At 41.3% G+C, this 25,606-nt stretch overlaps 9 protein-coding genes, 1 long non-coding RNA gene and 1 pseudogene across 13 annotated transcripts in view; 4 read left to right on the forward strand and 7 right to left on the reverse strand.

Annotated features, from left to right (window-relative positions):
* LOC6605285 (MOB kinase activator-like 2) overlaps window positions 1-6,227 on the reverse strand; it is a 40,996-nt gene extending 34,769 nt beyond the window's left edge. The window contains exon 1 of one of the 2 annotated variants that reach the window (XM_032719586.1): window positions 5,900-6,227. In XM_032719586.1, the coding sequence (XP_032575477.1) occupies window positions 5,900-5,904 (5 nt within the window). In that variant the 5' untranslated portion in view covers window positions 5,905-6,227. Of the gene's footprint in view, window positions 1-2,196; window positions 2,672-5,899 lie in introns of those variants that run through there. The other variant, XM_032719582.1, reaches the window with a different exon arrangement.
* Window positions 2,755-5,800, forward strand: LOC116801256. Its single transcript, XR_004361889.1, has 3 exons — window positions 2,755-4,228; window positions 4,899-5,423; window positions 5,508-5,800. It is a non-coding gene; the product is annotated as an uncharacterized LOC116801256 (long non-coding RNA).
* Window positions 6,228-6,649: 422 nt separating the features above from the next.
* On the forward strand, window positions 6,650-8,819 carry LOC6605288 (mitochondrial import inner membrane translocase subunit TIM14). Of its 3 annotated transcripts, none has more exons than XM_032719588.1 (3): window positions 6,650-6,740; window positions 6,863-7,102; window positions 7,304-7,656. In XM_032719588.1, exons 1-3 carry the CDS (start codon window positions 6,738-6,740, stop codon window positions 7,415-7,417), a joined length of 357 nt encoding a protein of 118 aa, XP_032575479.1. In that variant the 5' UTR covers window positions 6,650-6,737; the 3' UTR covers window positions 7,418-7,656. The 3 variants fall into 3 exon arrangements, 2 of the variants coding, with proteins under 2 accessions (XP_032575479.1, XP_002030126.1); XR_004361888.1 differs by lacking the exon at window positions 6,650-6,740 and adding an exon at window positions 8,352-8,819 and having other exon boundaries at window positions 6,762-7,102; window positions 7,304-7,470; XM_002030090.2 differs by lacking the exon at window positions 6,650-6,740 and having other exon boundaries at window positions 6,762-7,102.
* LOC6605289 (protein new-glue 1) lies at window positions 7,530-8,819 on the forward strand. The gene is made up of 2 exons (XM_002030091.2): window positions 7,530-7,550; window positions 8,457-8,819. The coding sequence occupies exons 1-2, from the start codon at window positions 7,530-7,532 to the stop codon at window positions 8,691-8,693; spliced, it is 258 nt and encodes an 85-aa protein (XP_002030127.2). The 3' UTR covers window positions 8,694-8,819.
* Window positions 8,820-8,898: 79 nt separating this feature from the next.
* On the reverse strand, window positions 8,899-10,767 carry LOC6605291 (EF-hand domain-containing family member B). The gene is made up of 3 exons (XM_002030093.2): window positions 10,200-10,767; window positions 9,964-10,137; window positions 8,899-9,903 (listed from the first exon to the last, which is right to left on the reverse strand). The coding sequence occupies exons 1-3, from the start codon at window positions 10,706-10,708 to the stop codon at window positions 8,997-8,999; spliced, it is 1,590 nt and encodes a 529-aa protein (XP_002030129.2). The 5' UTR covers window positions 10,709-10,767; the 3' UTR covers window positions 8,899-8,996.
* Window positions 10,768-10,886: 119 nt separating this feature from the next.
* On the reverse strand, window positions 10,887-13,102 carry LOC6605292. Its single transcript, XM_002030094.2, has 3 exons — window positions 12,377-13,102; window positions 11,946-12,122; window positions 10,887-11,747 (listed from the first exon to the last, which is right to left on the reverse strand). Exons 1-3 carry the CDS (start codon window positions 12,886-12,888, stop codon window positions 10,943-10,945), a joined length of 1,494 nt encoding a protein of 497 aa, XP_002030130.1. The 5' UTR covers window positions 12,889-13,102; the 3' UTR covers window positions 10,887-10,942.
* Window positions 13,103-14,814: 1,712 nt separating this feature from the next.
* On the reverse strand, window positions 14,815-14,937 carry LOC116801310 (annotated as a pseudogene).
* A 937-nt stretch (window positions 14,938-15,874) lies between these two features.
* On the reverse strand, window positions 15,875-15,997 carry LOC116801311. Its single transcript, XM_032720111.1, has one exon. It carries the CDS (start codon window positions 15,995-15,997, stop codon window positions 15,875-15,877), a length of 123 nt encoding a protein of 40 aa, XP_032576002.1.
* Window positions 15,998-17,042: 1,045 nt separating this feature from the next.
* On the reverse strand, window positions 17,043-18,680 carry LOC6605295 (EF-hand domain-containing family member B). The gene is made up of 3 exons (XM_002030097.2): window positions 18,122-18,680; window positions 17,884-18,060; window positions 17,043-17,833 (listed from the first exon to the last, which is right to left on the reverse strand). Exons 1-3 carry the CDS (start codon window positions 18,643-18,645, stop codon window positions 17,059-17,061), a joined length of 1,476 nt encoding a protein of 491 aa, XP_002030133.1. The 5' UTR covers window positions 18,646-18,680; the 3' UTR covers window positions 17,043-17,058.
* A 51-nt stretch (window positions 18,681-18,731) lies between these two features.
* LOC6605296 (protein O-mannosyltransferase 1) lies at window positions 18,732-22,466 on the reverse strand. Its single transcript, XM_002030098.2, has 4 exons — window positions 21,271-22,466; window positions 20,581-21,143; window positions 19,683-20,462; window positions 18,732-19,622 (listed from the first exon to the last, which is right to left on the reverse strand). The coding sequence occupies exons 1-4, from the start codon at window positions 21,873-21,875 to the stop codon at window positions 18,901-18,903; spliced, it is 2,670 nt and encodes an 889-aa protein (XP_002030134.1). The 5' UTR covers window positions 21,876-22,466; the 3' UTR covers window positions 18,732-18,900.
* A 1,445-nt stretch (window positions 22,467-23,911) lies between these two features.
* On the forward strand, window positions 23,912-24,237 carry LOC6605297 (protein new-glue 3). The gene has a single exon (XM_002030099.2). The coding sequence runs from the start codon at window positions 23,912-23,914 to the stop codon at window positions 24,194-24,196; it is 285 nt and encodes a 94-aa protein (XP_002030135.1). The 3' UTR covers window positions 24,197-24,237.
* Window positions 24,238-25,606: the final 1,369 nt, after the last annotated feature.

Here is a 25,606-nt window from a genome sequence, read left to right on the forward strand (position 1 = left end):
TTGTTATTACAGCTCGCTTATACGTTTCTAGTTTCGCTTGGGGCTACGATTCGAGGGGGTTGGTGCGGGGGAATGGTCCCACGAAGGGGGGCTCGATCTGGGCGGTGGGGCAGGGGGCGGGAGTTCCGTTTAGTCGGTCACGCCACCACATAAATAAGACGGAACAACAAAGCGTATCAAGATGTTGTTGCCAGCGTTACTGTAGTTACTGCGCTGTTGTTGTATCTGATGTTGCTGCTGCTACTCTAGTTGTTGTTGTTGTTGTTAGTGCTGCTTCTGCGGGTCATGCGCAATGCCAATGACGTCAGATGTTGCCATCAAATTAGGAAATGCGCAAAAAAAAAGCCACAAAAAATGGCAAAACAATGAATTTGAATGAGCGCCACATAAACGAAAACACATACGCATAAACACACAGCGGTAGTTAAATTAATAGCAATGAAACAATTGGCGCTTGTTTTGTACACTATGCTTAAACTTAAGTGGTAGTAAGAACCATAAAAAATCTTTCCACTTAAAAAAAAAAAAACTATATGCTCGGTCAGCAGAGGTACAAGATAAATGGGTCACCTTGATTAAAGAGTCTCATAAAAATTTAAGTAAAAAAAACTTTTCGTTATCTTATTTTTTCTTTATTTTGTTGTTTAATTAAAGTCGAATTTAAGTAAACAATTTATATAAATATATTTTATAGATCCTAATTAAAGTGTAGTCATAGTTTGAGCTAGCTAATATATCCTACATGTCCTACATTTTTGAAAAGTGTCCTATATTTGTGCCCCCCACTGTACACTCAATATGCGTCTCGGACGTGGCGCTGTGAGATTTATGTGTCGCCGTTAAACGAAAGGGGGCGTGTGTAAATCGCGTCGGCGGTGGGCGGGGGAGGTTAATACCGAAATGCCAACAGTAATGTATATGCAGCAACGTCTGGAGGTGTGAATCACCAGAGACCCAGCAGAGGAAACCTGCCTCCTGGTCGCGCCACCAAAGTTCGCAGGGGTTTCTCCGCAACATGGAAACCCTACAAGAACCGAAAACAAGCAGACCAAGGAAAACTGCGCCGCAAATTTAATAATTTACAAGACGGAGGGGTTGAAGTCGGGCCGGGAAATCCAATAACATAAAAAGAAAAGCGAACACCGAAACACCGATAGGCAGACGCAGAAATCAGCTGTTTGGCGAACTTTGCCCGCTGTGAGCACATGTGATGCGGCGAGGGAAACTGGAGGAAAATGAGCGAACTTCGAGTCGCAGAGAGTTTTCATCAAACGGAAAGAAAGAGAGAGAGAGAGTGAGTAAGAGAGATAGAAAGAGGGTGAAAGTGTAATCATCAGCCAACTCTCACACACACACACACCGTTGCCTTGGGAAATTGCCTTGTCCCTAAACTAAACGAAGGCAAAAGAAACGACGCAGTTTTCGCGATTTTTCCAAGGCAATTAAGCTATAAAGGCCGTCAAACATTTTGGCAGTTTCCATCAAGCCATTAAGCAGAATAAACAATTCGCCAATCCTTTTTAAATAGACTGCAAATCGAATGCAACAAAGAGATTTTCCCAGTTATCGGAATCATGCTATAAATATTTTCATTTCATCAAAATTATTTCTAACAATTTTCCCGGAAAAGCTCAATAAAAAGTGCTAAGATAAAGAAGTTTTGCATTGAATATTTACAAATGGCAAATAGAATCTGCAATAAATAATTCAAGCTGTGAACTTTCGATTAACGAAAATTCTGAGATAAAAGGGTCTGCTTCTTAATGGAATATTTAATTTCAAAGTTTGCACATTTTCTATTGACTAGAAAACGTTAGCTGTATATACATTTTAAATATATTTTTAATCATAAATAAACATTTCTTTTCTATGTTTATAAGTCATAAAAGTAAAAATCGACTTTGTTTTGATTTTGTAGAATTTATTAGTGGCACTATTTAACTTCTGTAAATGCAAGGAAAACTCTTATGATATTTTATGTGTTAATCGGGAATATATCAGAAAATTTTAATATTTTGGCATATTGCTATGAAATTATTCGAAATAAAACTGTAAAAAAGTGGAATTATATTGGCCAAAAGCATTATATTCAATGCTCTTTCTGATTTGATTTCAGGATATATATAATATTTGATTTCATGAATATATTAACTTGTCTTAGTGCCCTATTAAAATCTATAACTTGCCACTCCTTACCGACAGAAGCACGTGACGGTCTCCTCAACGTCCAGCGGGAGTGACAGTTGTCCTGCAGCCTGAGCACGCGTGCCACCTGTTCCCCCACCAGCGCCACCCGCTCCCCCGCCACTCCCGCCACCACCTGCTCCAGAGGCATTTCCCTTCCCGCCATTCTGGCCATTGGCATTCTGGCGCGGCACAGCGCGTCCGGGAATGTGACGCGAAGAGGCATGAAGGAAGGTGGCGGCGAAGGTCGACGACAGTGAGGAGTGCGAGCTCGAGGGGCGTGGCGTGGAGGCGGTGGGCGTTTGGGGGGCCGTCGAGGATCCATCGTTGGTGGCGTCTGCCAGGGGAACCGAAGAGTAGCGAACGAGGATCGCACGGCTAACGCGATTGCCGCCCGTTAAATTCGAAATGGCCCAGTTCATGGCCAGCGGAGAGTTTTGGCCAATGGAGGAAAACTAACTGGGGGAACTAAACGCTTCCGGCGCTCGACTGCAACTGAGCTGCTGTTGGCCGGGCCAAAAGGCAAAAGGGCCAGTGGAATGGCGGCCTTCCTCGCACATACTAAACATACAAAATCTTCGGTTGCAGAAAATTGGTTTTGCCTAGTGATTTGCAGCCACGCCCCGCAACTTGGCCAACTGGCTGGCTGGCTGGCTGGCTGTCCGTCTTTCTGTCAATCAATGGATTCCCCGTTTCTAAGGCTGCAAAAAATTGGCCAAGTGTCGCTTTTCTCTCTCGCTATTTATGCCTTTCCACACAGCGCATTTGTTTCACACATTTTTGCTGCAGTTTATTTGTAATTTTCCTTTTTCCTTCTTTTTTCCCCTCCCCCTGCACTTGCACCCGTTGCCGGCTAATTCAATTAGAGTTGTACTAAGTGCGCTTCAAGGCTGGCGGAATGCACACGCCGTCGTCGAAACAGCGAGGGTTGCTAATGAGGTATACTGCAAATTTACGACTACTTGCTCGCAATTACCCTATGCACATATACCATACCATATTTTTTTTGCTTGTGCAAAATTCAATTTCCCGAAAGAAAGGCTTTAATTGCCAAAGGTAAATTAGCAAAACAGAAACTTAACAAAGTTGTATTTATTTTAACATTTCATTTGCCTAATTTATACAGCTGGCAGGCTTACTACTTTATTTGCTTTTAAGGAATCATAAAGGTATTTATCGGAAAGAGCCAGGTTTAAAGCCCAAAAAATAGTTGTTTTTTTTAATAAATATTTATATGCCTTGAGTGCTCGTTTTCCCCAGTGGATGTGAAAGCCCTACTCGCTGGTAGAAAATCGATAGCTTTCCTCTTGCCACATTTTTAATTGTTATGCCTGCTCTAATGAAACCTCCCTCCGCTCCATTGGAGGGCGATGACGTCCGGCCCAGTCCGCCCAAAAAAAAAAATAAAAGAAAAAATTCGAACCCTTTCTCCGGATAAGTCCGTGTATCTCGGATGATGTTGTCCTCCGCCGGCAGAGCCATCAACTGATGTGTACTTTTCCCCTTTTTATTTTTATTTCCATTTTTTTTTTTTTGGTGTATGGGGTGTGACATGTGACACAATTTGTTTGTTCTTTGTTGCTCTCACATCGTTTGTTTTTTTGTGTTCCTTTGCCGCTTTGGATGCTGCGACAGTCCACAAAAGAGTGGCCCCCGTGTGTGTAAATATGTGCGGACATATATGGTATATATTGTGCCCTGTTATATAGATTCTACTAACGACTTTAGCATCTGGCGAAACACACAAAAAAAGAGACACACGTAAGCATCAAATTGTCAGTGGGTTGTGCGGACTTAATTTATCTAGTTGACCAGGGAGGCTTTTATTATGCCCTCCAGCCACCAAATGCCTGTTTCCAATCAACTCGATTTCCGCAATTTGCCACCGCTCGATTTTCCTGTCTAATCACCGAATTGTGCTTGAATTTCTTTCAGGACTTTATGCCTTTAATTGGCGTTGTTTTCCAAGGGATAACATGCAAAAGACCAGGATTGACAACCCCTAACTAAGATGAAGTCCAAAACAGTTGGCTATAATTAAAAGGTAAAGTTAACAAGCTTATAAATATGTAATATATGTAGAAATGCCGACCCAAATCCACGTCAAGGATTTTTAAATTATTTAAGTTACGCAATGGTAATGTGTTTAAGGATAAGTGGATTAACCATAATCTATGAAGAACTTTGAATTGTTTAAGCTTACAAATCCAAATAGTATTCAATATAAAACAAAAAGGTTGAAGTCGCAAATTAACTAAAAAGGTTACCTGGGTAACCAGGGTGGAAATCTTAAAGTTCTTTCCACAACTCACATAAAGAAACAATTTGGGGATTTTCAACAACCACCCCAACATCTTGACCGGTTTTTACCTTCACAACCCTTATATCTTATCCATCTATTCCCTGAGATTTTCCTTCTGCCTTATTAAAATTCCTTTATTTTTCATTAGATCAAGGACTCAGGCTGAAATCTTAAAAAGTGGATGACAGTCAAAAATGGTAGCTTGCTGTTTTTCTGTGATGTTTCTTTTGAAAACTATCTGCGTGTTTCAAACCAAACATCTTTTGTACATTGGAACTGTTTTTGATTGAATATAACCTAAATATATAAAAGGCTGGTTAATATTTAAGGCTGGTTAATCAGAATACTTCATAAGTATTTTACATACTTCCCAAATATTTCACACTGTGTGTTGTTGCATTCCACATTCTAGAACTAAATCGACGGCATTGTGGTAATGAAATTGGCAAGTTCATTAAACCTGCTCTTATCTCCAGAATTCCGACCCTGCAGCAAGGCATAAACAAAAGCAAAAGAAGAAGGAGGAGGAGGAGGAGGAGGGGGAGGAGGAGGAGGAGGAGGAGAGGCAGAGAAGAGGCGGCGAAGACGAGCCCGAAAATAAACGCAGTGCAATGCAATCAAAGTGCACCGATGGCCTTGCGACTCCGATTCGTGGGAAGAAGAAGACGCCGCGGAGGACGATCACGCACACAAGCACACCGTACTCGCACTCACACATACGCATACCTATGGATTTTCGTGTGGAGTCGGTGGTCAAGTAATACGAAACACTTGCGACTTGGTGACTTGGTAACCACATTTGAGAAATCGATAAAAAGCCCATTGATTTTCATATGCCCCAATCACAACAAAGAAATGCCATGACATGTAACTTTTTCGTGGAGTGAGTGTACTATGTACTGTCTACAAACACCGTCAAAATAATGGATTATATGTGGTGAGTAGGAGACAGAGAAAGGGTTTTATGTAAGATATGCCATTGGAGCGTTACAGAAACACTAAATATAACACTATTTTATAGTGATAACATACATATACTTCGACTGCTTGCTTGAGTTCCTAAGTGGCAGACAGAGGTTCCTTCCTTGGTCAGTTAAGGGCCCTTTGCAGGGTATTTGGGCTTCTACGCCTGTGGCAAGTGCGACGAAAACAGAAATTTTCTGTCGGCGAAAATGCGAAACGAGGCCAATTGGCAAAAGGCCAAATGGCGACGAAAAAGAGCCGCAGAGGCAATAGCAGACGGCAAAAAGCAGAGGACATCGAAGACAAAGCGACGCAAGGGACCCACCAAGGAGTCAAAAAAAAAAAAAAAATAAAAAAACAGAAGAAATACCCTATATATCAGTTATTTTTTTCGGGACTAGCACTACGAGCCATAGATTACATTGTCTTCAGTGGTGTAACGGTACTCACCCCATAAGCCAATCGACAGTGTCGCGCAGATATTCCGGAATTCGCTCCAGTTTGACGGCTGTGCTTGTCTCGGGAACTGCTAATTTTCCAAAAGTTTTTCCCCAGCTGAGGAGCTAACGCACACACTCTCGGCGACCGACGGACACAGACACACGGCACGCACGCACACACGCACGCTCACGATTAGCGGTACGCTGACGATCATTCACGCACGCCACCACGCCACAAGGATGTGGAGATCACCAGTTTCGTAACTCTTACTTTCGTCAATCAATATTATTTGGTTTCCAAACTTTGCACATCAAAATTTTTCCTGCTTCTTCTTCACTTGTTTGTGCACTTTGTTGAGTCCCGTTATCGATGCGAACCGATTGTTATCGATAGGCAACGGCTGCGCACACTTTCGATAGCAGATGCGCCGATTTTGGGAGCAGGGTCTTAAAAATCACCGAATTCCTGGAAATACCTGTTTGGATTAACCCCTTAATGTATTTACAGCTGCAAACTGTTGGTTATAGATCACCTTAACATCGTTTTAAGAACTGCTTTTTTGAGCTTGCAGCCCTGGTTGTTGACAATCAGCTGCTTGGATGCAGAGTCGTAGTATATGGGGATTTCAAATGTATATGCTAAAGCAAATTATAAAAATGCAACATTCATACAAACCATCCTTTTAGTTTGTATTTAACTATAATTTCAACAGCATTAAATTAAAATACTAATTAAATTAGCAATAATTTATTTGCATAGAGCGGCAGCCCTGACTCTATCGATAATCCAACAGCTGACAGCAGGCCATGCACTTCCACTGATTTACAGCTGTTAAAATTACATAAAAATGGTACTGTGTTAAATCACATTGTTTTAGTCAAAAACAAATAAAAAATATTGCGAATCTCTTCTGTTTCATAATATCAAATTGTCCGTGCGATGACGACCAATACGAATTATTCCATTCCGAAGGCGAGCTCCGTAATTCTGGCGGGTCTTGGCGTGGCCGCCGTGGGATTCGCCGGAAAGCACCTGATGCGCCGCATGCCCCAGATGACCACCAAATTCAACGAGGCCCTCAAGAACCTGCCCAAATTCGATGCGGAGAGCATGGCCGCATGCAAATACTACAAGGGCGGCTTCGATCCCAAGATGAACAAGCGGGAGGCGTCCCTAATCTTAGGTGTCAGCCCCAGTGCGTCCAAGATAAAGGTACAATAAAATTCTCTTGCTTGGGATCTCTCACGTTTATTCACATTCAAAAGGCCAAGGAATTGTGAAAACCCGAAACTAAGTAGTTCGTGTGCTAGTCGGATTTGTTTATATCATACTTATGATCTTGGCTTTAAGACATTAAATTAAATACTCCTTTTGTTTGAATACAAATATACTTATTTCTTTATCCGTTTACAGATTAAGGACGCGCACAAGAAGATCATGCTGTTGAACCATCCGGATCGAGGAGGATCTCCCTATTTGGCGGCCAAGATCAACGAGGCCAAAGACTTTCTGGACAAAGCGAAGTAGTCATCCCTTCCCCGCCATTCGGTGCAAATAAAGTAGTAGTTCGTGATTAGAATGTAAGCTGAAAGTCTTATGCGTTTTATTACGACAGTTGTAAATTACATTTTTGAGAATTATGTCCTGCTCCCAAGGAGTTGTTACTTCAAAAAACAGGACACTTTTTTATGTTTATTAACAGTTGAGGATGTTTATGCATATGTGTTGTGGCAATAAAATAGGAGAAGCATATCCACATGATTATATATGAATGAAAAAACGCTTATAGATTTCATAACTTGTATTTAAGCGTATCTGATGTGGAGACATCCATTTCCAAGTCCCAAGTAAGAGTGATTCGGAAGACAAACGCACCCGTACAGCCAACAGTGAATAAACCTAAACTTACAAGTTAGATGCTCTCCCAAATTACAATCTAAAATACATAAAAATAAGTTTTAATACATATTTTATATAGATACGTCTTAGGTTTGCTCACTATCACGCATTATTGGATTTTGCATGGCATATGCCACATTGATAAAGGCAGCTAGAAAAACTATAGCGAACTTTGAAAACGGCTCCATGTGGTTTCTTTAGTTTTCAGAAAGTGATTGGGTCTGCCTCCAACCATAAACTGATTACGTTTAAATGGATTTTTAGAAACTCAATATAGTTATGCAGTTCTAATCAGTTTCAGGTGCAATTTAAAGCTTTTATGAAGTTCAAGGGAAATAAACATAGTAAAGCGACTTAAGAAAATTGAGTCGATTGCATGTTCAACTTTTTTAACAAGAATTTCATTTGTAAGTTCAGCTCTAGTCCAGAAAAATTATTAATTTGAATTACACCGCTTTTTGTTTGTTTTTAAGCTGCTGTTAAGTTATAAAATAGAAAAAGGGAAGTGATGTGATATGATTTTACGCAAAAGTACTAAATTTTATATCCATAACAACGTTAGGTTCGCGTTAGGTTCTCACGCTGGATAGGAGAAGACCAGACTTTCGAGAGCCAGATCATAGTTTGCTCAGACCATTGTTGAGTCCGCCAGAAGAACTATAAATAGTGGTGGCAAAGCACCAGAACGACCACGACAGATGCGACCACCACAACGACCACCGCCTCGTCCTCGGACACCACTACCACGACTGCCTCGTCCTCGGACACCACGACCACCACGGAAGCGTCCTCTTCCAAGAAGGAGAAGCACGTGACCCACTACAAGCGCAAGGTGCACCGCCCCAAGAAGATCAGGAAGATCCGCCGCAACAGGAACAGGAGGAACAGGAACCGCAGCGCTTAAACTGCTAGAGAAAATCCACAACCCCCTTCCCCGATACCCAAGATCCCGATTCCCGATTCCCAATTAGCTTTATAATTTTACATTATTTGCATTATGGCATCAATAAAATGATACTTAAAAAAATGATTCTTTTGTTTTGTACCTATATGAACCAATTTAAGGATCACGTTCTCAACTTTCGAACATATTAATACAAATTAAAATGATACAAGTAAATATTTTGCATTTATTATATTATTGACTGTGAAAAATCATACTTATTTGTACAAATCGCTTCCAAGAATATAAACCTAAATTGAATCCTCATTGAATGTTCTTCTTAATCTGAGCACGAAATTGTGCAACGGATGCCATTTCGTTTTGATCCTTCAGCTCATCCATTAGACTCAGCCAGATTGTTTGAAAGCCTTCCTTCGACACGATGTCCTTGAATATTCGTTCTATTTCGTCCTTGCTACGCAATGCTTTGAAATCACTTGGCCATATGCCACATAAGGTAGGAAATTCTGGATTAATTACGTCGCCGACACGTGTGTCATCCATGTCCTGTTGAATGGGCGTCTTATGCGAAGTTTTGTAGTCCCTGGACGGTGTTTCATCCATATCCTGTTGAATAGGCACCTTTTGCGGACTATTAATGCCTTTGAAAGGTGCTGCATTCATGTCCTGTCGAATGGGCGCCTTTTTCGCAGTTTTGAAGTGCTGAGCCTCTGGTGGTTTTTTCATCAAATCAGCACACAACTGGCGATAGGCGGTATAGTGGTTGTACGTCACCTTTGGCATGGGTGTAATGGATCCAATCAAGGGCAGGGACTTCAGGATCGAAAGGAGATCGCATAGTTCCTCGTATTTCACCTTTTCCGAGCAGCATCCCTCGTCCACAAACAACTGAAAGTGGGACGCTGCGTTGCGGATCTTCTCCGCATCTGCCGGAATACTTAGCTTGTGCAGCACCCTAATGACCTCGTCCAGTGGCAGTTGACGATGACCCTCCGGATCCTTTTTTCCAAGAGCCGAGATCACCTGGTTCATATTGAAATCGTCCCGCTCCTGGAGCAATTTGCGCAACATATTTAGGTGACTCACGGCAATGGCCAATTTCTCGGACTTTATTGAGGGTGAGGTGTATTCTAGCAGAGATCGGACATCGGTTTCCCGAGGCAGCGTGAGACCAAAGGTCATATTCTCGGGTATCTGGTAGGGATACCAGCTAAAGTGATGGAGCGTTTTATAGTTCCCAAAATGAAAGTAGATTATTCATTAGACTTACGAATACTTTTTGCCTAAAGGTCCTTTAGTGCGATCGTCTATATCCTTTTGGGGTTTTTTGACTATTTTCAGGTGCTCCTCACCCTCCTCCAAGCAGTGTTTCATCTTGATACCGGACGGATCGAGAGTCGGTGGGATACCGAAAGTGTTAAATCGATTGAAGGGCTTTGAGTATCTAATCAAAAAGGTACAAGACATTATTCTATTGCTATATTTGCAGTGAAACACTCAACCGACCTGCGATTAATCTGTTCAGCGGGAAAATAGTGATTATGGCTGATAATGTGTTTATCGTGGAATTCGCCATACTCTCGATTGACCTGCTCGGCAGGTTTTGGTGGCAGAATGATAGAGTACAGGGAATCCTTGCAATCTGATTGCGTGATTTGACCAAAGGTGTGACTCAAATTGGTCACATAGCTTGGTTTTGATTTAGTTTCTCTTGCCTCGCCCAAACCGGGCTTTTTATGGAACATATTCTCGCGAAATTTATTCTGAAGCTCCGCAAAAAGTCCCTGGTTCTCATTATTGAGAATGTCTCCAATTTGATGGGTGGGCAGCTTGGGAGTTCGTTTGGCTGGCTTGGGTCGGCTTCTACGGCACAGGGCCCTTATACGATCCTCCGCCTCCTCCTCCAAACTCACGACGAACAGACAGTCCTTGGCGCCATTAAATTGCACGGTGGATTCCAATCCTGCAGCCCGTACTCCAGGATTTCTTTCTATGTAACGACCAACGTTTGCCATCTGTACTGTTTTTAAAAAAAAGTCCAGTGAATATAGGATACTTTTATGTGTTTTGTGAATGTTTTGATATATTAGAATGTGAATACGAATACTCAGATTGCTCTTTAAGCTGACTTTTATGAAAGAAGTTTGGACTTCTTTCTTAATTTCAAACTCATTTAACTAGTCATATGTTTTTTTTATTTTTATTTTCGCACCTACATGATAATATTATGGAAAGTAATTGCAAATTTTTTATGTAGAAGAATGCATATCGTAGGTCATTTCAGCACGAAACTGTGCAACAGATGCCAATTCCTTCTGATCCTGATCATTGGTCTTCTTCCTTGCCATTATACGCTGCCAAATAATTTCGAACGCATCCTTGGAGACAATATTATCGAATATCCGCTCTAATTGATCCTTGCTTCGTGGCCAAGTCATGTCGCTGGGTCTGAGGCCAACTTTAATGGGCAGTTCCGGTTGTATGACATCCTTCACATGTGTGTTGACATCGTCCGTACGGTGAGCACTCCGGTTGGGCCAGTTACATTCCGGCGTCACAGGTATATCCTTCACGCGATCCTTGCACAGTTTTGTATACGTAGTTTCCTTGTTGTCTATGTTATCCGGAATATGGCCAATACATCCGACATTCGGCAGCGGTTGCTGGACGGAGAGTATACGACAAAAGTGGTCGTAGTTCACCCGCTCGGTGGGACAGCCCTCGTCGAGGATCTTACCAAAGTGCGACAACATGGTACGGATTTTCGCCGCATCCACACGAATGTGCAGCTTGTACATGGTTCCAAGGATCTGCGAGAGGGGCAGGTGACCCGTATGCTCCTTGTCCTCTCTCTCCAGCGATGCTATCAGATCCATCATATAGAAGTCATTCCGCTTGTGAAGACTCTCACGCAGCCGGTTCAAGTAGGATAGAGCCATCACCAAGGTATTGTCCTCTTCACACGGCCTAATGTCCTCCAGCAACATTCTGATGGTGCACTTGTCCGTATGGGGACGATGCCCAAAGAACACGTCCGGCACTTTATCTAAGTATCTAGGTAAATTATATTACTCGAATAAATTAATGAAATGCTTAGGCCTAATTTGCCACCAATTGCGCAAACAATAACTAACAATAACTTAAGTCAAGGTTGCAAAAATTTACTCTCTGACGTAAGCTTTACCACATCTTTGCACAGTTACGATCGAGTGGAATTTTTTTTTAAGAAAATGAAAAAGCCAGTGTACTTACTTTTCGTATTTTTTACCCAAAGGAGCTTTGGTTTTATTTACATAATCCATCCACGGTTTTGAGACCACTGTTAAATGTTCGTCACCCTGCATTAAGCATTTCTTCATGGTCGAACCACTGTGCTCAGCGCCTTGCAAGACTCCATACGTATTAGATCGATCAAAGGGCTTTCCATATCTACAAAATATTTGAAACTAGAATTAGAGCCAGCTTTATATACCCCAATAAAATTTAATTTCATGCAGATCGTTTTTAAACTAAGAGACTAACTTGCGTAGAAACGGACAGACAAACGGACAAACATACGGACAGACAGATAAACGGACGGACAGGCGAACTATAACATATATTATATATTGTAGCAAGTGAAATCAAATACCCTCGCAAGGGTATAAATATATACTTATCATGACTATAAACATACAACTTACCTGCGATTGATCTGCTCAGATGGAAAGTAATGGTTGTTACTAACGATGTGACCTTGATGAAATTCGGCGTATTCGCGATTAACCTGATCGACCGACTTTTTCGGCATTATAGTGCTATATAAGGTTTCAGCTGGAGGATTGGCACGTCCGAAAGTATGACTCCAATTGGTGACATCATCGGGTTTCGAGTGCGTTGGCTGTATTTGACCGGTTTTTCCAAACTTACAGTACATGTCCTCCAGGAACTTCTCCTTGAACACAGCCACACGTGACTTTTGGCCCTCACTGCTAAGAAGTTCGCCCATTTTGCTCTCCGGAAGAATTGGCGACAGTTTTCCGAAGGGCTGTGGCTTGTTTCTTCTGCACTGCAGTTCAATCTGATGCCGAATTTCCTCCGACGGATGGGCAATGATCACGCAATCCTTGAAAGAAATCTTATCGTCCCCGAAGGAGGGCAATCCGGCAGCACGAAAGGCCCCATTCCTCTCGATAAAGTGTCCTTTGTTAGCCATTGCACACGGTCTGCTTATGTTTCCTATTTTTTTTTTTTATATCATGTATTGAGTTTTCTATGAGTGTCTTTAAATTTGTAGGTGAGCTTGTTTTCTTTGACATTTTGGATATGTTAAATTCAGTTTGGTAGTTTCATCCAAGAAGGGTGGCTTTGTATGTGAGTATCGCATGTAACCAAATTAAAAGATATAGTAGAAATCAATAAGTTTATGTGACTATAATCGGAAAGTTATTTTGGTTACTGAAGTTGTATGTATAAAAATAATAGTAACTGGATTATAGGTCTTGTTTATTGTTTTATTTTCTTCAAACTTGTTGATCTTAAGTCCTTAGTTCTTCCTGTGGGTCACAATCACGACGGTCTTGTGGCACCTCCTTGGGTGCTTGCACTTCCTCTTGGGGATGCGGGTGTGGCACCAGTTGTTGCCCCTCCAACAACGCTTTTTGTGGGTGGAAGAGGCGGTTGTCGTCGTGGTTGAAGCTGCAGTGGTTGTTGTTTCCGCAGAAGTTGTTGTGGTGGCTTCAGTTGTTGTAGTGGAATTAGCAGAGGAAGCCACCTGGATGGCCAGGGCAATAAGGGCAACTACGAACAGGTACTTCATCTTGCTTTGTTGGAAATATCGGGAACTGATAATGGAATAAAAATCTTATCGCGGTGGTGCAAGCAAGTGTAGTGATTTACTGGATTGAGATTATGCTTTTATAGTTATCTGTTCAGTTCCGTAGATGCTGATAAGATTTGTACAGAAATATAAATCAATTGATTTCCTCACAAAATGTAAACCTATGAATCAAAAGCTGTAAATATTTGCTACTTATATTTGTTTTGAAAACAGCTGCTACATGAAAACGAGCTATCCATTTCTTGGCTTAACAACTTGAATCAAAACTCGGTCAGCTTTGAAGCTTTAAATTGGCTTTATCATATAAAATTAAGAAATTTTGGAAAGGTATTTTCTTCTTAATTTTTGGCATATCTGTATCTTTATTGCACTTAAACTAGCTATGTAACGGGTATCTGATAGTCGAGAAACTTTATTATTTTTGTATATAAGTAGAACCCACAGAATCAATGATTTTAGAAAATGTTTTACTTTCGACGGCTCAAGAGCTTAAAGAAGAAGAAACTGAAGGTTCGTGTACCCGCTAACAAGTAAGGTAAATTATGTGTAAGATTGCTGTATCTACTTAAAAAGTTTATTAAAAATAGATTTACACATCTACATTTAGCTAGATTACCATTATAGAACAAAAAACCATCTTTTTTGAATTCGTTTTCCTTTGCATGGACTTTTAATAAGTATTAAGTATCATTTCTTTACTTTTTGAACTGTGTTGTGCTAAAGTTCAACTTGTCGGCTACGCAGTTTCTAAAAGTTAATTAAGCTTGTAAATTAAACTTAATTGTTTTCAAATTAAATGTTAGTTAATAGTTAATTAATAGTTGGATAATATTGTTGACAGTTTTTAGAAAAGTTTAAAGGAACATCTGAAAATATGGTCGAGTTAAACTAAATTTGCTTAAGATGTAAAACATATTAAGTTTCCCAATCAAAGAAACAGCACTTATCATATGCTTAGATTAAGTTAAGACAATCAAATTGACCCGAAAAGGATGGTACCAAACAAGTCCTCCAAGCCATGTCCTTGCAGGAGAGAAGACAGGACTCGCCAGAAAAGAAATGGATGTTCTAAATCGAAAAAGGATCGTTGAAACGACTCCAATGCAATTTCGCTCCTGGGAAAACTATTTAAAGGAGAAGATCGTTTAGTACTTTTTTCGAAGAAAAAATCATCTGATTTTGTTTCTCCGCATTTTCCTGACTTAAAGCTTTAGAAACTTAAATTGGAGTCTTAATTTAGGTAAGTAATAAAAGAAATATGCTTTTTTATATGTTTATTTTCAAAGTATAGAAATGTCCAGATTAATTTGCGGTTTTCCTGCGGGTCACAATAACTTTAGTCTTGTGGGAATGTGTTGAATTGGTAGCTGAAGCTGCCTATTGGATGGCCAAGGCGATAACGAGGAATACGTAGAGGAACTTCATCTTTACTGATCCTTAAAATTTTTTTGGATACTTTTGAAGCTCAAATGTGGGGCGAGAAACTGTTGTGATCAAACGATTCGATATCAAAATCTTTTATAGGAGAATTCCAACACAGTTGACTTCCTTATTTGATGCTAATAAACACACATATGGAAACCATAATTGGGGAAATTGATTTTCTTAACAACATAAGAAGTTCAATTACTTGGTATAGTGTCAATAGTACGATATCAAAGCAACACAGTGGTTTACTGGCATGATAACACAGCTGTTCAATTACGCACAATTTTAACCCATTTAACCTGAAGTTAAAACTTAAACTACAGTAAATAACATAGTACTACAGTAAATAAATAGAGAATATGAAATATTTTATATTATTAATTATTTATATTTTTTATATATAAGCATTAGAATATTAATATTAGATGCTAAATATTTTAATAATGCTTCATACTATTTTATATTAATTTAATAAAGTAATTTTCACATTTTATCTTTAAATACAAAAGGTATTATCTTAAGCGAAATAAGTTTTTACAGTATGTACAGTATTATACAAAATATTCTTTATATTCATTATGTTTAAAATCCTGTCTCATAAAAATCCAATATTATTTCCTACTTTATAGTTGTTTTAACATATACGGGAGTATTGAAATAAAACGAACTTCTCAGTGCCGAAAAAATTTTTATATTTAAAACTTACGGTGTTCGCACCTTTGATCATATGTTAAAAACATTGAATTTAGTTTATATTGACAGCAGTCATTTTAAAAAAGGTTTTTTAATATGTATAGCCGAATATAAAGAACTAAAATAAAATTCTTCTGCCCCAAAATCGTGAAATAACATTTCACATTAGCCAACCAAAATTTTATAAAAGGAGGAATGCATTTTTTTTAATGTTTATTTTGAAAGTGTAAATATGTTCAAATCAATTTGCTGTTTTCCTGCGGGTCACAATAAGTTTAGTCTTGTGGGAATGCTTTGATTTGGTAGCTGAAGCTGCCAATTGGATGGCCAAGGCGATAACGAGGAACACGTAGAGGAACTTCATCTTAAATGATCCTGGATTTTTAAGGTGCTTCTCAAATGAAGGTAGAAACTTTTGTGATTAACCAATGTGAAACCATAATCTTTTATACTTTAATTTTGTCATAGTTTTGGTATTGTTTGCGGCTTGTAAGCACATATGGTTAGTAGTCAGTTTGGAATGATTTCCATAAATAAATTTTAAGACTATTTTTTGCAATTTATTATTTATTTACCAAAATATTTTTGGTATTTCGATAGAAAATTGGCGACCGACAGACTAAATCGGCTATATATTCTGATAAGTAATATGTAGAATACAATAGGATCGAAAACTTTTCTACATGTTACAACTTTTCAACACAAATTGTATACCCATTATTAGGCAAGTATAGGGTACAAATGCAACTTAAAATAATTGTAAAGATTAAATGAAAACATTAAGCAAAATTCTTTTAAAAGGTATTTCTTTATTTCAAAAAATACTAGTGCAGCTTAATTTTTCCTGTGGGTCACAATCACGACGGTCTTGTGGCACCTCCTTGGGTGCTTGCACTTCCTCTTGGGGATGCGGGTGTGGCACCAGTTGTTGCCCCTCCAACAACGCTTTTTGTGGGTGGAAGAGGCGGTTGTCGTCGTGGTTGAAGCTGCAGTGGTTGTTGTTTCCGCAGAAGTTGTTGTGGTGGCTTCAGTTGTTGTAGTGGAATTAGCAGAGGAAGCCACCTGGATGGCCAGGGCAATAAGGGCAACCACGAACAGGTACTTCATCTTGGATTTTGTTGGTTAGTAGGAGAGCTGGCAAAGCAATTGATATTAGACTTGGCTTAAAAGCGGCGAAGGGCTGTTGTGATCAACTGATGTTGGAGTCTCCCCATTTATAGTTCTCCAGTAATTTCCGGATTTAGATAACTAGCATCGAACTGATTTCCTAACTGATCACAGAAATTTAAATATTTGGGTGTCAGCTGAGGAAGTTTAATGCTGTAACAAATATTTGCTTCATACAAATGACCGCCCAAACTTATGCTATAATTTATTTGTATTTATTATTTATTTATTTGTTTGTCGTGGTAAATTGTTTATGTTTTATGTTGATATGGCCTCTAGTTTGTTGTGCATTTCAGTACGAAACTGCGAAACGGACGCCATTTCATTCTGGTCCTTGAACTTAGTCATTAGACTCTGCCAAATAGCTTCGAATTTATCAGTTGTTACGAGACTTCTAAAGATACGTTCTATTTCCGCTTTGGGCCGCAAACAGGTGAAATCACTATGGGTTAGGCCACGTAAAATGGCCAAATCCGGTGTTAAAAGATCCTTGGCAGTTGTTTTATTCCCTTCGAGATTCTGTTTTATTGCTCCCGTATCATCCTTGGACTTGTTTTGAAGATCGGCGCAGAGCAAACGATATGTGGTGTCCAGACAACTAACATCGGATACATTGGTCAAGTTACCCGTTTTCGGCAGAGAATTCTGAATCGATAGAAGTCGAAAGAAATCCTCGTAATTCACCCGCTCCGTGGCACATCCCTCGTCCACAATCATCCGAAAATTGGACAAAGCCAGACGGATTTTTTGCGCATCCAGACGGATGTGGAAGCTTCTGAAAATTTCTAAGATGCGTGCCAGTGGCAAGTGACCCGTTCCATCCGTGTCACTCCTCTCCAGCACTGAATTTAGTACGTACTTGTGAAATTCCAGCGGGTTCCTTAAACTATGACGCTTTTTGTTCAAATAGCGAATGGCATCTAGTAGCCGGTTGGTTTTGTCGCAGGGTTCGATATTATTTAGCAACATCTTCACATCGCCATTGCTGCGCAGTGGAACACCGAAAGTTATGTCCGGCACCGCACAAGTGAACCTACAGATGTCTAGAACTATTAATCCAAATCTATATGGCTAAAGACCTACTTTTTGTTTCGCATGCCGAGTGGAGCCTCGTTTCGATCCATAAAGTCCACTTGCGCTTTGCCAATAACCTTCAGGTGATTCTCACCTTCCTCGAGACATCGCTTCACTTTGAGTCCAAAATCGCCCTGAGTATGAATATCACCACAAGGTGATTTTCGATCAAATGGTTGGGCATATCTAAAAACATTTAAGATGTTCAATAAATTTGCACCATATTTGTAGTAACCAAGAACTTGACCTGCGATTAACCTGCTCCGAAGGAAAGTAGTGATTGTGACTAATGATGTACTTGTCGTGGAAAGCCTCGTACTCCTTATTAACTTGCTCCGCCGACTTGGCCGGCAATATAACATCGTAGAGACATTCATTTTGGGATGGACTCGATGGACTTCCGAAGGTTTGGCTTGTATTGGTCACGTCTTCCGGTTTGGAGTACGTTTTCTTCACCTCACCCAAAGTGGCCTTTTTGAAGTACATTTCCTCGTAGAACTTCTCCCTGAAGGACATAAAGCGCGACTTTTGCAGCTCGCTGGTGAGCAAATCCCGGATGCTGCTGCTAGGAAGAACGGAACCGGCTGGGAAATTCTGTGATTTTTCAACGATCTGCCCGTAATTGCGCCTCACTAGACTCTCAGCTAATTCTTCCGGATTGCTGATACTAAGACAATCTTTTACACCTTCCGCGCCATCTAATCCACTGGTGGACAATCCTGCAGTCGGAATATCTGCGTTTCTGTCTATAAAGTGTCCCTTATTGGCCATGTTTGTTAGTGTATTTATGTATATAGTGTGGGTTCATGTGTTTTCAGAGTGCTTATACATATTACTGAGTGATAAAGCAGGACATCTTAAATAAATAAATAATTGTATTTATTGGTCTTGTAAATGAGTATGTTTACATGTCAAATAATTTATGGCTTAGTATTAGTTCAACTTTAGCTAGTCGTCTAGTCTATTGTACATGGTACTAGTACATCATTGCACGTCTCTCTGGCCGCGGAGATGGCATCTGGTTTTTCAGTACAGGTGGTGGTTTTTGTGCAGGACAAAGTCCCAGGTATCCTTCCATCGCAGACTGCGAACCTCATTTAAGGTCATTTGTCTCGCACCATAACTGAATGGTATGAACTTTGAGAAAATGCTAAGCACGCCCACCAACCACAGGATTAGCATGAGGCGATACAGGCGCACCAGGTGGACACCACGTCCGGTACAGAAGCGCCTGAGCAGATAGTCCAGATGCTCCACGACAAAGCACAATAGAAGTAACTTAAACACAAAGGCTGGCAAGTAATTGTGCAGGAAGAGTGTACGATCCACACAGAAATACGGCAGATAGTGCATCACGTAGCCCATAAAAAAGGTGTCACCAGCTAAAACGAATCGCTGCCACTCATGCTCCGAAATATCAAAGCAAAGACGTTGGCGCCGCATAGCGTAGAAGGCGAGTAATCCGGCATAGATAAGTATTCCCGTTGTGGCTGTATACCAGAGCAGTATGTTTCCCAGCAAATAGATCTGCGCACTGGACTGTGAGTCCAACCAGTAAGCGATGCCCTTGTCCATTAGCGGCCACTCGTGCGGCATGGAGCTGTACATGTGACTTGGCACTGACTTCGATTGGAACAGCATCTTGGACTGCAGCTCCAGTAGCTTGGCCCAGAACGAGATGCGCGTCCGTTTTGTGGGTATCATCTCGGCGGTTAGCATCTGGCGCTCTCGCTCCCGATGGTCCTCAGCTATAAAGGATTCAGAATGAGTATAAAGTATTTTTTCCAAGTATCTTAAAGGCGACTTACTCTGCGTATAGCGGTGCTCCTCAACATTCCAGATGGCATCCTCATGTATTCCCTTGTCACGATCCGCCACCACCTCGTGCTGATTGAAACCCCAGTCGGGAAGTTGGCGGCCACTGAACTTCAAGCAGGCATCTGTGGACACGTGTACGAGGCGGACCTCCGACTTGATGGCATGCCAAATGTCACCCTCGGAATCGCGATTCAGAATCTCCACGCGCCACAACAGCTCACCGGCCATCTTGATCTCGTAATCTATGTAACAGCTGACTTCTTGGCACTGCGGCGTCATTGCCGCAGCCACATCGTGTGAGTTCAGAGCTCGGCTCGTAATTCCATGGACCAACTGAATAATTTCTCCGTGCCGAATGATATCCGGCTCATCACCCACCACCAGGTTCTCCTTTGTTGGTCGCTTAACCAGCCACCAGTTGTTCACATCCTTGAAGGAGTAGCAGGTGACCTGCTGCTGGTGGGAGGAGCCCCTCTTGTCCGGATACCGCACCGGATAGACAGCTGCATGCGAGTGCAGCCAACAGGTGCGTCCGTGGGTGTGTCGTAGTGTGATTTGGGATCCATGAACCACTGCCAATGGCTGTCCTTTTGTGATCGATGCCAGTCCTCCATCTAACGAGGCCTGAAACGCGCTAGTCATGATACTATCGTGCGGTCCAGCCCGGTGCAGCGTCTTGAAGTGGACATAGAAGACTCCCACGTAGACGGCCAATGGAATCCCAACAAAGATCAACAGGCGACTTATGGCATGCATCCATAGCTGGCGATCTTGAAAAAAAATTGTTTTATTTTAATTTATTCAATCTCTATTATCATATCGATGATTAAAATTACGTATACGTAACGTTAGAATGATTTTTGAATCTCGAGAAAAAGGGTATCTTACCGGTGAGACCGGCGTCGTAGAGTTGTTGCCATAGGTGTCGACACATCAAATAGAAGGCTAGCCCCAGTGCCAAGAATCCGACGTACTTGACGGTTCCGGCGGCTCCCAAACAGACAGCAGCTGTCGTTCCACTAAAGAACCATTCCAGACTGCCCAGGCGACTACGTTGGAAGCGGAGCAGACAGGCGATGCCCACCGTGGTCGCCAGCAGTAGCATTGATTCCATCAGAACAAAACGGGATTGCGTCAGCAAGGAGTTGTCCAGTACCACAAGCAGGCCACCCAAAGCGGATGACCAGCGACTGAGCTTCGCCTCCAGCAACAGATTGTAAACGGCGGGGGCCAGTAGACTGCCGCACATGGCTGGTAGAAACCGGAACCAGAAGATGGGCATTTCCGGGGAATAGGGCTCACCAATCCGATTGAAAGTGTAATTGCCATCGTAGCCAGCCAGGCTGACCAGTCCGGCGATCAGCTGTTTGCCCAGCGGCGGATGTTGATCGAAGAAGAAAATGTTGCGCATGTACATGGAAATGTACTTGCCGTAGTGGAGTTCATCGAATCTGTTCGGTAGAAAGTATTTTATTATAATTAAATTAATAAACAAAAAATCTAACCCATTGTTATGTGTGTATTTTTCTCCCTCAGCGGTGACCCAATTTGCAGGTTTGTTATTGTTTTTCTACTCACACGATGTGCGGCGGCGTTGCCAGCTTGTAGAAACGCGTGCCGAAGGCCAAGAGAAAGAGTGTCCAACTGAAGAGATCGATGCTCAGGTTAACGGTAAATGGCTGCGAACTCGCACTAGAGGTTTTTCTCTCTTCTGCGGATGCTGCGCCTGCGCTGTTCTTGTTGATGTGTTTTTGGCAGGAGAGCGAGCGAGACCGAGACGTCGAAGGCGAAGGTGAGAGGGAGCGCGAACGATCGGATGTAGGCGAAGGGGAGACTTGTTTTGGCGTCGGTACCGGCGTTGGCGTCGCAGTTGGGGTCGGCGTTGGCGTCGTGTGCCGGTTAACGCTGCCGCGAAGCGGCGCATTCAAATGACAGTTGACGTCGACGCAGCAATTGAGCATTGTTAGAGCACGAGCACCGTTACAGCACAGTGGTGAAGGTGAGTTGCTGTTTGCCGTGTGTTGTTGTTGCATCGAGTTTGTTGAACGGCTGCGAAAGTGAAGTCTTTCGTTTGACTCGCCGCTCAAATCGCTGCCCGTCCATTGGTGTTGTTGTTGTTGTTGCTGCCTCACTTTGGCCGTCTTGCGGCGCTGTGTTATTGTATTGGTGTAGGTGGCCGACATAGCGGTTTCGAAGTTTTTGTTATTTTTTTAGTGTGCGATTTGCTCTGCGGAATTTAGCGGGCATTTCTTCCTCGCATTGTTTTTCTTACCCACTTTCACTGATCAATTAGCAATCGTTAAATATGAGATAATCACAACAGCGATCGGTTGTTTCACTTTTTGTTATGTTAATTTCTTATTTTGCCACGTTTTCCTGCTAAACAAAAAACTGGTTTTGCACTTTCTACACTCCACTTGTCTCGCTGGCTCTTCGCCTTGCAGCCTTCTTGGTCGATTTGCATTAACATATGTACAAACACAAACGATGGCCAGCTGTTGAAGAAAGTTTCGATGCCGAATTATTCCCACAAACACACTCTCACGGAAGTTAAATAACTATCTTTTCCCGGTCGACCGCTTCTTGGCCAAAATCGCAACCTGCACGGTAAAGATCTCGCGACGCACTGACTTGGCTGAATCTGAATGGACTTGGACTGAATAGATCCGCTATGGCTCTCTTTCTTCTGCGCAGGCGCTGCCGCTGCCCTCGGTGCACAGTGGGTTGACTTCGCACAACTCGCTGCAAAATTACAAAGTGAAGTGACTTGATGAAGTCAAATGTATTTATGATGCATAGGCTCGCATAATATGGAACTAAGTAAATTAAACTACTTCGTTTTTTACAAAATAGAAGTGAAATTAAATATAGTGTTTATTTTCAGAAGCAGAGACATGTTCTTAAACCGTTTTTACAGGACAATTTTTTAAATTGTCCCATTGTGCGACTGCGCTGCCTGCGCATGGAATGCGGTTCGGCTGCTGGGGCCCTGTCTCTTTCCCCAACATCTGGAATAAGATTACTGAAGAAATCAAGATTTTGTTAATATAAAAGACGCAGTTAAAAAACAACTGAAAAATTTGGTTACTTACCTTAAAATATATTGATCATTTTATATAACTTTGTAACTATAAATATTTAACTTTTTTTGGCTGGATTATATCCAAACCTGCAACACTGTATGTACATGCAAAAAATCTCTGCCGGTTTCTTCTCTCTCTCTCTTTCTCTCCCTTGAGTGATTGTCGCCAAACGGAGTCTGCAAAAACAAAGAATAACAACATTACAATTAAACACCATTTATTGGCGGCATAAAAAGCGGTTGTTTGGTATTTAGCCGCTAAGTATGTGTGTGAGTATATGCTTGTGTGTAAGGGGGGCCGTATAAAGCACGCGTCACAGGTGGAGAAGTGGAAAGGTGGGAACCTGTTCTCTTGCTTATGACCTATTCTATAGGCCATGAAACAAAGATGTGGGTACTCGAATGACCTATTGGCCTTATTTCGTTGCGTCTTTCAATGGATCTCGAAGTTATTAAAAAAATACTTTTTTGGCTTTGCCTCCTCCGATGTATGACATCAGTTGCGTTATTACTGTTTTGATTCCACAGTATTAGCTAAACGGTTTGAATAAATAATACGAAATTCACATGAGATGGTGTGCTTGTTCTTCCCACATGGTATGTATGTATGCGTATCTATAAAAATGATAAAAATTAACATTGTGCAACATATGTAGATGTTATTTACTTATTTATTATTTGACCAAGCCCAATATTGAAATTTTGTAAATGATAATGGTAAGAATGGTAACTATATATGACTAAATATTTATCTATATATATATAGAATAAATGTAGATTCTAGTTCTTATGTTTGGTACAATATATTTAACTTTACTGCAAGCTTTATTGGCCGCCTTGTTTTCCCCCTGATATAATAATATATTTAGAAAGTGTGAGTATAAATATAAACAGCTGAAACTCTGAGCACCGTCAATGTGTTTCCATCTAAATTGAACTTCCTAAAATAGGCATAGAAATAATGTGCAAATTATTATTTGTTTGACCTGGTTTTTAAGATAGGCCTAAAGTTCTCACGCTAATGCAAACAAGCCCAGGTCAGCTGTTGGATTTGTCAGCTCCCCCAAGGGATATAAATATAGCGCGATTCAGACCAGTTTAGCATCAGTTGATCATATCCAATTACCAGACATAAACATGAAGTACTCCTGTGTTCTGCTCCTCTTGGCCACTGTCGCCTGTTTCCTAGTGAGCCTGTCCAGTGCCAGTACCACGACCACGACCACGACAGATGCGACCACGACAACGACCACCGCCTCGTCCTCGGACACCACCACCACCACAGCCTCGTCATCGGACAGCACAACCACCACCACGGATGCCTCCTCCTCCAAGAAGAAGCACACGATCCACTACAAGCGCAAGGTGCACCGCCCCAAGAAAGTCAAGACGATCCACAGGAAGAAGAACCGCAGCGGTTAAACATCTTAGATACCCACAGACCTGCTTCCAACTAACATGAACTCCGACTTGCGAAGACAACTGCCATATCATTAAGAATACTATATTTATTATTGAGCAAATAAACTAATAATTAAATTTATAATTCAATATTTTATTATTTAAACGGGATGATAAACTGGTCTGAATCGTGCCATATTTATATTCCTTGGGTGAAGTAGAAACACGAATATTTGTATATTTGTTTTAGCGTGAGAACCTTACGCATAATACCATTTGATACAGAACTTTGGCTCTGTTTAACTGGGCTAAGCTAATAATAATTTGCAAAGAACTTAGTCTACCACAAGACAGTTGTATCAACATTAAAGATATTTTGGGGACTAGAATCTGGCGCGTTGTGACGAATGTCTTTTACAGTAACTAGAATACTGGGCCTAACAAATACAATTATATAGGCTTATTATTTTAGCCTGAATTAAAATGATACGAAATTAATGGGCATAAACTTATTATTGCTGTTAATATTTTACTTTATTACTTAGTTACTTGATATTTAGAACGACAGTTTTTTGAACTTTTAAATCAGTTGCAACTCTTCTTTATTTTCAATAATTCACTGGCTCTACACAAACTTAACACAAGTCTCCCCTGTTAATAACATGATGCTGAGAAATGAATCCACATGACTAACATAAACATGAGATAGAGTTACGTAGGGCGAGAGAGCAAGGACGAGATACATACATATAGAAAGAGAGCATATTGACAATCCGGGTGTGAGTCCGAGCTCGGCACCAACCCGATGAGTGTGAGTATGATTGGCACTGTGGATTGGTTTGTGGGCGGTTGGGTGTCTGTGGCTCGGGGAGTGTCTGCTCCACCACTGCAACTTGGAGCTTGTAGCAGTGCAGGACACACAGGCAGGAGGTCCCCCCACCCCTTAAAAACCACCGGAGAGGCGAGGGTCGTGATTGTGCCTACAGGAAGGTCCTTGCAACTGCAACAATAAACGGGGCTCAGATGCGGCAAGGCTGCTCTGCTGGCGGCGGATTGGTCGCCGGGCTTAGCGGTGTGGCTGTGAGTCCTGTGAATCCTGTGAGCCCACCACCCACGCCCACACCCGCCGTTAGCCTCGCGGCCTGCACAAGTGCAAGGATATTGTCGCCACCGCCTGCTCTTGCACTTGCAATAAAGTTTGCAGGTTTTTAACTATAAAGTATTATTATTTCATGGTAAATGCAGGATACTTTTAGTTAAACTTTAAAACTAGTGATTATAATAGAAACTAAACAAATTACTATAAGTTATTTAAGATATTTTTTCCTTGTAGAATACAACTCAGAAATTGAATGCAACTTATTTTATAAGGATATTTAATATGTTGCCACCTAGGATATAACCTTTTTTTATAGATTTTCATCGCAGTTT

The sequence above is a fragment of the Drosophila sechellia genome, chromosome 3L (genome assembly GCF_004382195.2).
Source record: "Drosophila sechellia strain sech25 chromosome 3L, ASM438219v1, whole genome shotgun sequence".
In the NCBI taxonomy this organism is placed as follows: domain Eukaryota; kingdom Metazoa; phylum Arthropoda; class Insecta; order Diptera; family Drosophilidae; genus Drosophila; species Drosophila sechellia.

Excerpts from the sequence above, each read along its gene's own strand:
- LOC6605288 (XM_002030090.2), top strand. The coding sequence starts at position 6,830 with ATGACGACCAATACGAATTATTCCATTCCGAAGGCGAGCTCCGTAATT. Across the intron at positions 7,103-7,303 it reads CCAGTGCGTCCAAGATAAAG|ATTAAGGACGCGCACAAGAA; the intron begins GTACAATAAAAT and ends ATCCGTTTACAG.
- LOC6605289 (XM_002030091.2), top strand. The coding sequence starts at position 7,530 with ATGTCCTGCTCCCAAGGAGTT. Across the intron at positions 7,551-8,456 it reads TGTCCTGCTCCCAAGGAGTT|TGGTGGCAAAGCACCAGAAC; the intron begins GTTACTTCAAAA and ends AACTATAAATAG.
- LOC6605291 (XM_002030093.2), bottom strand. The coding sequence starts at position 10,708 with ATGGCAAACGTTGGTCGTTACATAGAAAGAAATCCTGGAGTACGGGCT. Across the intron at positions 10,138-10,199 it reads GCTGAACAGATTAATCGCAG|ATACTCAAAGCCCTTCAATC; the intron begins GTCGGTTGAGTG and ends CTTTTTGATTAG. Across the intron at positions 9,904-9,963 it reads CCTTTAGGCAAAAAGTATTC|CTGGTATCCCTACCAGATAC; the intron begins GTAAGTCTAATG and ends CCATCACTTTAG.
- LOC6605292 (XM_002030094.2), bottom strand. The coding sequence starts at position 12,888 with ATGGCTAACAAAGGACACTTTATCGAGAGGAATGGGGCCTTTCGTGCT. Across the intron at positions 12,123-12,376 it reads TCTGAGCAGATCAATCGCAG|ATATGGAAAGCCCTTTGATC; the intron begins GTAAGTTGTATG and ends AATATTTTGTAG. Across the intron at positions 11,748-11,945 it reads TTGGGTAAAAAATACGAAAA|ATACTTAGATAAAGTGCCGG; the intron begins GTAAGTACACTG and ends TAATTTACCTAG.
- LOC116801311 (XM_032720111.1), bottom strand. The coding sequence starts at position 15,997 with ATGAAGTTCCTCTACGTGTTCCTCGTTATCGCCTTGGCCATCCAATTG.
- LOC6605295 (XM_002030097.2), bottom strand. The coding sequence starts at position 18,645 with ATGGCCAATAAGGGACACTTTATAGACAGAAACGCAGATATTCCGACT. Across the intron at positions 18,061-18,121 it reads TCGGAGCAGGTTAATCGCAG|ATATGCCCAACCATTTGATC; the intron begins GTCAAGTTCTTG and ends AAATGTTTTTAG. Across the intron at positions 17,834-17,883 it reads CTCGGCATGCGAAACAAAAA|GTTCACTTGTGCGGTGCCGG; the intron begins GTAGGTCTTTAG and ends AGACATCTGTAG.
- LOC6605296 (XM_002030098.2), bottom strand. The coding sequence starts at position 21,875 with ATGTCGGCCACCTACACCAATACAATAACACAGCGCCGCAAGACGGCC. Across the intron at positions 21,144-21,270 it reads GCAACGCCGCCGCACATCGT|ATTCGATGAACTCCACTACG; the intron begins GTGAGTAGAAAA and ends TCTACCGAACAG. Across the intron at positions 20,463-20,580 it reads CTACGACGCCGGTCTCACCG|ATCGCCAGCTATGGATGCAT; the intron begins GTAAGATACCCT and ends TTTTTTTTCAAG.
- LOC6605297 (XM_002030099.2), top strand. The coding sequence starts at position 23,912 with ATGAAGTACTCCTGTGTTCTGCTCCTCTTGGCCACTGTCGCCTGTTTC.